Below are 9,977 nucleotides of genomic sequence, written 5' to 3'. Positions count from 1 at the left end.
GCAGGCCCTCGCCCTTATCCATAAAAATGTCTTTGTTTCCTGGAAGCTTAGCAAAACATATAAACTTGATTTCTTATCCATACGAACCAGCCTAGATGTGTTAAGCCCACACAACAATTGCGAGGAAGTTCTTCAACACAATTTTATGCTCTTCTCTAGTTCATGTCAAAAACTGAGAAAGTGTATACTCAAGGAAACAACTTATGGTCATTTCGCAAATTTGAACACAATATTATGCTCTTCTAGTTCGAACTTCAAACAAAAAATTGAGAAGTGTGTACTCTAGAAAGCAACAGAAGGTCATTTCACATATTTAAACCTGACGTTTCTTCTTTCCACCCTTCCCAGGTTTGGAAGTACCACCTGTAGAGGCAGAGGCAGGCTCTTGTTTTTTAGTTCGACCAGGATGTCTAGGTACTAGTTCCGCGACATGAAGCATTAGCTGTTTCCCTGCAGTATCTCAAAATTAATGAGATGTAGATGAATAATCATGAAGTCACATTGAGACAGGCATGGTTGAGTTCTGCCGCTAAAAGAAATGTTACAATTGAAGTATCTCATGACATGCCCTGATGGGTGGATATTGGTGACCTACAGTGGTATGATTACCATGTACAAGGTCAGGGGGGTAACTAAGTTATCTAAATGCATCACATGGTACAGTTGGGAGACTAACAGCAGTTTCTCTTCTCAAAAATTTATTCTCTCGCCCTCACAACTAGGAGCAGCACAACGTATCTCACATACAAAAACAAGGTACCGTCAAAAAAAAAAGAGAGAGAATAGTTTAGGATGTGGTATTGTAATGGGCTCAATCAAAGTGGGTATAGTAGTAACTTGCAGAAAGGAGAAAAATGAATATAAACATTAAATTTTGGTTGACGGATTATTCACATTTTACAATTTAGTGAGTTCACTAGCTTGAGCTAGGTTATCTAGTAAAGGATTTAATCCTTTGACGGAGTGTTTCACTCAGATTATTTAATACCTTTAATTTTGTATCGATTGAAAATTTAGTTCGTAACAAATTAGTCTGACCTAACGGATTTCGGAGTTGAGAAGGAAAGAAAAACCACACAAAGTTGAGATAAGAATTGAAGCATTCGGAACTGATATTGAATAACAGTTTGCAACTGAAATGGAGACAGAAGAACAACTCACGGTGGCTGGGTACAGTCTTTGTCAGCCTCCCTCATCTTTGGATGAGCTCCCTCCTCTGTCTCCTTGATTGGATTGAGGCTTTTCAGTTAATACTGTTGGTTTTTGTGGAATTGTTACACTGCTGGCAGAGTGAATGTTCTCGAAACCATGGTTAAGGTAGGGGAAATTTTTTAAAAAAATCCTTTGTCAAACTACGTTTTTTTTTAAATATCCCTACCCAAGTATATTTGAGTGTACATTCAAATACACGTAAGAGTGTTAGTTTTCAAAAAATAAAAAGTTTGACCAAGATTATTTTGTTAACTATTCAGGCTAAGGTCATATATTTTGTAATCATGTTGGATTTAGAGTTGGATTGGATGATTATTGAGATGTTTCATCGATTAATTAGATAACAAGAGTTCGCCATCCAGATATTGTTGTTGAGTCAGCAGTGGCTGTGACGACTCTTATTTCAGGAGAAATTGAAGATATACCCTTAGCTCTACTCAATCCATTTCGGTTGCCTTGAAAAGAAACTATGAAGATGTTCTGCCAAATGCAAAGGAATTGGTAGAGAATGTTATTCATAACTGTGCAGAGAAGCTTAGACCTTATTTGACCCAAGACTTGCAAACTGCAAACTTCAGACCAGCAGGTGGTAAAAGACGGAGATTCTCTTGACGAACCTGAAACAAATGGACAACCATAGGCAATGGAATATGAAGAGAGAGATGACCAGGTGAGATGGAAATCCATGGTCGAGCGATACCAAGTACTCACCGTGGATTTACTCGGATGGTACAACGGGCGCAAAGCAGAGAAACAAGAGGAGTTCCATGTATTGTCGATGCGGCGCAGCGGCTGGAGAAAGGCGTAGGCACTGATTTGTTCAAGGTTTGCTATGAAAAAATGGATTGGGCTGGAGAACAATACTTGGGTAGCAACATAAAATCCCTCGGAGATGGAATTTTGAGGGGAGGAATATCCCAAGATCCAAATGTCATTAGTGTGCTGAATTGGAAGTTGGGAGCAGGGGAGACGACTAAAGCTAACCAGGATCTGGACTTGATAAAAAGAATTCCAGGTGATAAGATTTCTACTAAGTTTGTTCTCATTTTGACTCAATTAGCTGTCTTCTTTGAACAAAGTACCACCCCAATAATAATTGAGGAAATAGCAACCCATTTTTCTGGAGATGGGACCCCTGCGTTGGTGTTGGGGGATCCGTCCAGAACATTTCCAGTGCTTAATGCATTAAATGAAAAAGGAAGAAATTCACTCAGGCGAGTTCTTTTGGAATGCACGCAGCAGAATGTCTTTGATGGGTACTACCAGGCAATGAAATTATTTGGTGAGTTATTGCATGTAATGATGCTTGAAGAAGAAGACTTCAAGATTTTGGTTGCTGGGATTTCGGATCCCTGGTTCCTTTCAATCTTTGTGAAGATGCTTCCATGGGAAATTCTTCTTCAAGTGTGTGGATGTTGTTCCAGCCACTCTTGATTTTGATTGAACTTTGCATTCGATTATTCTTTCCATCTCAATTATATAGTTCACTTTATTTTCACACCTATTAAGGATGCCACTGGAAAAATAAATTATACATGAAAATTTCCCAATACACCCATACTAAATGATATTCGGAAAACAAATTGAATACAATTATATACATTAAATAGGGGTATATTAGTAAAAGGATTTATTAAATGTGAAAAGTAGACTATATTTGAGACAGATAAAAAAAGAAACATGAACTATATAATTGGGACAGATGGAGTATGCTTTTTGGAATGAGTCTAGATTTTCGTGAGTTAAATGGATGGGCAGCACTAAGTGGGGAAGGATGTTCAACTAGTAGCAAATCGACTACTTAGCTCCAGCGTTGAGGACAAGGCCGATTTTGAAGAAGGCGGTGATATTAGGAACCTAAGTATACGAGGCATGAATAGTTTAGAATGTGGTATTGTAATTGGCTCAATTGAATTGGGGCTAATAGTGACTTGGAGAAGGGGGGAAATGAATATAAATAACATTAGATTTTGCTAGAGGGATTATTCGCGTTTTACAGTTTAGTGAGTTTACTGGCTTGAGCTAGGGTATCTTGTAAAGGATTTAATCCTTGGGCTGAGTGTTTCTCTCAGATTATTGTAATACCTTCTATTTTGAATAGATTGAAAATTTAGTTCGTAACAGACGAAGCATATTTTTTTTCAAGAAATTCAGAGTGCCCAGTTTTTGTTTATCGAACAAAATTTACCAAATCAACATGTGTTAACAACATTGGTTCTTCAAATCTATATGTTTAACATGGTAAGTGAGGCATGAAAATCTTCCATTGACATGAACAAAATTTACCAAATCAACATGTGTTAACAACATTGGTTCTTCAAATCTATATGTTTAACATGGTAAGTGAGACATGAAAATCTTCCATTGACATGAACATTTTTTAATAAAAGATACAAAAAATATGGAAACTACAAATTTAGTTGGGTTCTTCATTAAGCTATAAGTCAACCTACTTAAAAAGCAACATAATTTATCATTCAAAGAATTTGTAAAAGATATATAAAAGATCAACCCCAACACAAAAAACCAGTGTACAATCTTCTAAACAACATGCCTAGTTATCAATCGACTGCATAAAACCAACATTTATCTCAAACATACTAACTCGAGATCACAAAGACCTAATGTTAGGAACTTATGTCTAATGGGCCTAATTAGAAGTGAGGGTAATATTTTCATGGGCTTAAATAGATTGGGCCAAAAATTGTATCTAGTTATGAAAGGAATTTTGGATGGAATGACATGGGGTAGGGACAAGAAAAATATCAGAGGAAGTAGAATAGAGTTAGGCATTCATTTATTTTCTTTTGAGTGTTGAGATTCGAGACTAGCAAAAAGCTAGGAAGGGTATCATATCCCTTGTACAGAGGATTTCCTCTGGGTTCACCTTTTCATTTCAGTAATATAGTATCATATTTTATCTTTCTTCTTCTTCTTTATTTTGTTGAGTATGTATTGTGGTTGTAACAACTGATCCGACCTGTTGGATAATCATCAGAGGATAAGACATGGCAACCCCAACAGTTTTAAAAATGGGGGTGGAAGAACAGTTCACAGTAGTTGGGAATGCTCTTTCCTGGCCCTTCCGTCTTTGGCTGAAGTTATCTGTCTCCTAGAACGAATTGAGGAACTTTGATCAAAAGTGGAACAGTCACCTGGGAAATCTATGCTAACCGCTATTTTGCCTTTAATGGATGCATTGATAGCAAAAAATCTTTTAAAGCATTCTGATGCTGATGTGAAAGTAGGAGTAGCTTCATGCCTCAGTCAGATCACCGAGATTACAACACCAGTTCCTCCGTATGATGATGAGAAAAAGAGGTATGTTTTTCGGCTGATAGTATCAGTTTTTTAGGATTTTTCGAACACTGCTACCAGATCTTATATTAAGAGGATAACTATTCTGGAAACCATGGCTAAGGTGAGGTACTGCATAGTCATGTTGGACTTAGATGTAGATGAGATGATTATTGAGATGCTTAAGAACTTCCTTAGATCTGCAAGAGTTCATCACCCAAAAGTTGTCGTTGTATCCATGGAGGCATAGATGTCGCTTGTGATAGAAGAAGTGGAGATGAATCTTCAGCTCTACTCACACCGATTTTTGCTATCGTGAAAAGAAACAACAAGGAGGCTCTTCCAAATGCAAAGAAATTGTCTGAGAATATTATTCAAAATTGTGCATAGAAGTATAGATCTTATTTAATACGAGTATAAAAAATTTCACAGACCAGAAGATGAAGGGTGGTACAGACTCAACTGGATGAAGGGGCCGAACATGGATTGGAAATGGCTTACAAAAGAAGCGATCAAAAGATATCGTGGCAAAGAAGCGATCAAAAGATATCGTGGCACAAAACCAACGGATCCTTGTGAACTTGTTTCTACATTGATGGAGGATGGGTTGGGAGGTTGTGTTGTGGCGGTGGGTCGTCTGTTGGAGATTTTGATAAATGACAACGAGGAGCAATACATAGGTCATGTGTATAATGGGCTCACAAATAAATTATTTAGAAGGATGAAAACCCATGGGCTAGAATCAGTCAATTTAGTTATGGATGAAAGATATCAAAGGGAGAATAGTGGAGTAAGCTTTTGAGTTGTAAATCACAAACAAAATTGTGACAAAACAATTTATGCATGCAGATCAACTATTGGTACGTCCCACTTTGCGTCAAATCCCAGAATCAAGGCAAAGGAAGGAGAAAACATTGTCGGGGGTGAAAACCTCGGATCTGATGTGGAGAATCAGGCTTCCAAGAGAGTAAATTCACTGGGAGTTGATGGGAAAGACTCAATTGGATGGATTTTGAGAGCTGAGCAAAAATTGGCACCAAAAACAATTCGCGACTCTCTTTTGTTAAATTGATGCAAAGGCGCTCAATTGAAGAGACATTGATTATATGGTTTGGGATTTAGCAAATCCAGGGGTGGTTATGGCTGAACAAGGTTGCTTGGGCTGTCACTAATAGGACCATAAATGAGATTTGGACAAGAGAAATAGACCCAGGCCCAACAATAGTTATAAGGGTTTTGTACTTTATCAGCAAAAGTGAGAAGCAAACTAAAGGTATCGCGATTTGTTTCTACTACTAGGCCGGATTTATGTTGGGTTCGATTAGGAAATTGAGTCGGGATATATGTTTAAGGGGAAAGAATTGCAGGATGGTGGAATCAACTCCTTAGCACCTTTTCAATGTCCCATGAGGAGCGTTAAAAAATTTGTTGTGGAAGATTGAAATTCTAATTTTGAATGATTTTTGTGAATGTGCTTTGTGTCCTGCTGCTAGGTCTTCTCATCAAGAACTTTGTAATATCCTTCTTGGATTGCATGATTGAGCAAACAAATCCATAACAAATTCCACCAAGTAGATTCTTATTTTGAAGTTTCTTGATATCATCTTGCATCTTACTCAAGACACTTAGAGGAAGTTTTTCTTACTTATAGTGGGGCACGTGTGTCTTTGATGAATGTAAAATCTCTCTTTAAAGATTTTACTTTACTTGGTCCACAGATTGACTGTTGTGCCCCAACCACTGTTGTGGTTGACAAATCACGCATTAAGGTGGAAGTTCAAATTAACAATAAGAGGTTCACAAATTGGAACTGTGAAGCCAAGCAAATGAAAACTTGGAAGATCGAGTTCTTAAGCTCAGCCTTGAGAACAAGGCTGATTTTTAAGAGGGCGGTATTGCTAGGAACTTATGTCTAACAGGCCTAATTAGCCCTTAGGTTAATATTTTCATGGGATTAAATAGATTAGGCCAAAAACTTTATCTAGTTATGAAAGGAATTTTGGATGGAATGACTTGGAGGAGGGGCAAGGGAAATATAAGAGGAAGTAGAATAGAGTTAGGCACTCAGTTGTTTTCTTTTGAGCGTTGAGACTCGACACTATCAAAAGGCTAGGGAAGGGAGTCATATCCCTTGTACAGTACAGAGGAAATTCTCTGGGTTCACCTTTTCATTTCAGTTATATGATATTTCAGCTTTCTTTCTTCTTCTATATTTTGTTGATTATTGTGGTTGTAACACCTAAACACCTCTTAATCCTTATTCCAACTGCGAAATATATTATACTGGAAAACAATTTAAGCAAAAAGAAAATCATCCATTACTCACTCGAAGAAATAGCAGGATTGCAGAGACTCCCATCTTCCCTTTTAAATAAAACCCTCACTCTCCCTCTTTGCATAAAATCTCGTGGATAGGCCTTGTCCGCCTAAATTAAATTATAAAATCAATTCAAATCAACAGAAAATAAAGACACACACCACAATAAAATCACCTCGATTGCACAGGGTAGTTTGAGGTGAGCGCAGCAATCGTAGATCTCCGAACAGGTTGGATTTTCACATGCTTTGCTCGCGTTGATTCTACGCCCCTCGGCTAAGGTTTTCTTCGAATTAATGTAAATTGGGTAGAAAACAACCCACTTTTTTATATTATGCACATCCACGTCCATGATCCCTAGATATAAAGAGCAGATTCATCGATCCATAACAGAATAATCCTAGAACTAAATCCCTAAAACAGATAACCCAGAACGACAAAGATTATAACGAAAACATGTGAAATATTAATCTTTTTCCTAAATCTATAACCAGGAAAACATGTGAAAAATTTATATAACCAGGAAAACATGTGAAAAATTTAATCTTTTTCCTAAAAATATATTCAAAGATTAGAACGAAATTTTTTCAAACAATTCACCACTTAAAGAACCCATTCTCCAACCTACGATACATCATGTGTTATCTTTTGAAACCAACAAGTGTTTAAATTTTAATGTAATTAAATTCTATTATCAAAACCATACAATGAAAAATTAAATAATTATCTACAAAAATAACATTAAATTAATGTTCTAGTTAAAAAAAACTCATACATGATTTACAAAATAAATATAATCTACTACGCTAAAATTCGTCAACAACATATTACGTTAAAATTCATAATTAAACTATTACGCAAAAGTAACACATAAATATTAAATTTTCGTTAAAGAAAATGCTATAAAAATCTGACGTTCGTGAAGATATGCAGAACGACGTAACGCTGGAAGATCACACCAACGAACAAATCTACGAAATTAACACGAAAAGATGTTAGTACAAATAAAAAAACCGAAACTGCATGCGAAAAAAATTATAGAGTTTCGACACTACCAGAAAAGAACTGCGAAAATGGGAAAATGTTCGAGAGCCTTGTTATATATAGAAATTATAGCGACGGTTTATGAAAACCCGTCGCTATCAGCAACCGTGTTAGGTAAAACTGTCGCTAATAGCGACGGGAATTGTCCGACTGTCGCCGATTAAGATCGGCGACATTTATGTACAACCGTCGCCATTAGCGACGGTTGTACTAACATTTTTGTACAACCGTCGCCAATAGCGACGGTTATTAAAATCGTCGCCATAAGCGACGGTTATCCTTACCCGTCGCCAAATATTGCGATTGTTAATATAACCGTGGCTAAAAAACAACCGTTTATTAAGAACCGTCGCAATTAAAAGCGATGTTTTATTAAAAATCGTCGCTATGATAGCAACGGTTTATTATGAACCGTTGCTTGTCACACCCGTCGCCATTAGCGACGGATGTTATAAAATTGTCGTTAATATTGCGACAGTTTGAACATAACCCGTCGCTAATGTTTTTTTTTTTTTTAAAAATGTTATAATTTTTTAAAGACAAAATTTATATCAAAAGAACAATTGAAATTAATTTGCGGAGTTAAGCTAATGCTGCTTCTCTGTCATATATATACGTACAAAATATAGGTATGCAAACTATTCATTAATTATGTGCACAAAATAAAATATATTTTTTTCAAATTAAAATTCAATCATAAATAAACTCAACCTTATTCACTTTCGTTGTAAAATGTCACGAACATCGTCGCTCGAATATTGAACCTCTTCTGTTTCACTTTCAGTGATGTTCAAATCAATTTCGTTGTCGTACATAACATTAACATCGACTAGATTTTGAGACGTCAAAAGAAATTGAGTTGAGATGTCATGAGGTCCACATTCGTTGTTTTGAAAGTGCATCGTTCGCATCAATTTGATTCTGCTCAGTATTTGGCTCAACATCAGTGACATAAGCTCGCCTACGTAGAGTACTCACATGTGTCCAATCTGATTCTGCTCTCTTCGTTGTTGGATAAGTCAAATACACAACTTGCGAGTCTTGCGTAGGAAACACAAATGGTTCGTAGTATCCCACTCTTTTTTCGATTGACATCAACAATTTTGTACTTTTTATTAGAAAACACAAATGGTTCCATATTGAAATTAGGATAGAACGGGCGAATATATTCCTCTCCATGAAAATACCAAATTATAGTAATCCGGTCCAAATCCATAACGACCGGGATGTACCTTGACGGTATCTTCGTCTAAATATGTTTTGTTCTAACATTTTTTTCGATTGTAAGGACAACGGATATTTCCATTTAATAAACACTCAGGATGACTAAGTGCAAATGTTACAAACGACTCTACACCAAAACAATATTCAACCGTTAGAAATCTATTCTCCAACCGACGATACATCCAATTTCTATCGTTATCCATTTTATAGACAGTTTGCTAATAACGACGGTTTTTACATAACGGTTGCCATTTTATAGACAGTTTGCTAATAGCGAAGGTTTGATTAAAACCGTTGCTATAAGGTCTTCTTGAACCGTCGCTATATAGCGACCGTTTTATTAAAACCGTGGCTTATCAAATTAAGCGACGGTTGGTTAAACCGTCGCCATATAGCGATGGTTTGATTAAAATCGTCGTTTTTAAATTTAAGCGACGGTTTATTTAACCCGTCACACAAAATGGCGACTGGTTTGTAGAACAGTCGCAATTTTAGCGACGGTTTGTGAGAAACCGTCGCTATAATAGCGACGGATTTTAATAAACCGTCGCTTAATTTCATATGCGACTGTTTTAATGTAAACCGTCGCTATAGCGACGGTTAGGTAAAAATCGTCGCTATGCCTTCTGTTTTTTTGTAGTGATTGTTCGTATGGACCAAGTCTTCAACTTCAAAAGATAGATCCTAGAGATGTGCATTAGAGTACTGCACCACTCGTTGTCGAGCTTGATGAAGACTTTAATTGAGTTGACATCTCATCTCTTTTCTATCGAATCTTGAGAGAGAGTTTCCATTACTGTCTCGTCCAATAAATATTGAACAAGAGCGGGCAGTGCCCTCCCATAAACCACCTTACCTAAAATGGCGTAATCTATTTAGTTGT

The 9,977-nt window shown here is 36.7% G+C and overlaps 1 protein-coding gene across 2 annotated transcripts; it reads right to left on the bottom strand.

The window, feature by feature from the left end:
- Positions 1–128: 128 nt before the first annotated feature.
- Positions 129–7,900, bottom strand: LOC140811701 (signal recognition particle 19 kDa protein-like). 2 transcript variants are annotated; one of them, XM_073169754.1, is made up of 5 exons: positions 7,882–7,900; positions 7,742–7,797; positions 7,002–7,183; positions 6,836–6,935; positions 129–450 (listed from the first exon to the last, which is right to left on the bottom strand). In XM_073169754.1, the coding sequence occupies exons 3-5, from the start codon at positions 7,176–7,178 to the stop codon at positions 314–316; spliced, it is 414 nt and encodes a 137-aa protein (XP_073025855.1). In that variant the 5' UTR covers positions 7,179–7,183; positions 7,742–7,797; positions 7,882–7,900; the 3' UTR covers positions 129–313. The 2 variants fall into 2 exon arrangements, with proteins under 2 accessions (XP_073025855.1, XP_073025856.1); XM_073169755.1 differs by lacking the exon at positions 7,882–7,900 and having other exon boundaries at positions 7,746–7,786.
- Between the last annotated feature and the right edge of the window lie 2,077 nt (positions 7,901–9,977).

The sequence above is a fragment of the Primulina eburnea genome, chromosome 14, assembly GCF_022965805.1.
Source record: "Primulina eburnea isolate SZY01 chromosome 14, ASM2296580v1, whole genome shotgun sequence".
NCBI lineage: Eukaryota > Viridiplantae > Streptophyta > Magnoliopsida > Lamiales > Gesneriaceae > Primulina > Primulina eburnea.
The sequence above is the reverse complement of the archived record's forward strand: the minus strand, read 5'-3'. Positions and strand labels throughout refer to the sequence as shown.

Coding starts and splice junctions, on each gene's coding strand:
- LOC140811701 (XM_073169754.1), bottom strand. CDS start 7,178: ATGGACGTGGATGTGCATAATATAAAAAAGTGGGTTGTTTTCTACCCA. Junction 6,936..7,001: donor AACTACCCTGTGCAATCGAG/GTGATTTTATTG, acceptor AATTTAATTTAG/GCGGACAAGGCCTATCCACG. Junction 451..6,835: donor CAATCCTGCTATTTCTTCGA/GTGAGTAATGGA, acceptor GAGATACTGCAG/GGAAACAGCTAATGCTTCAT.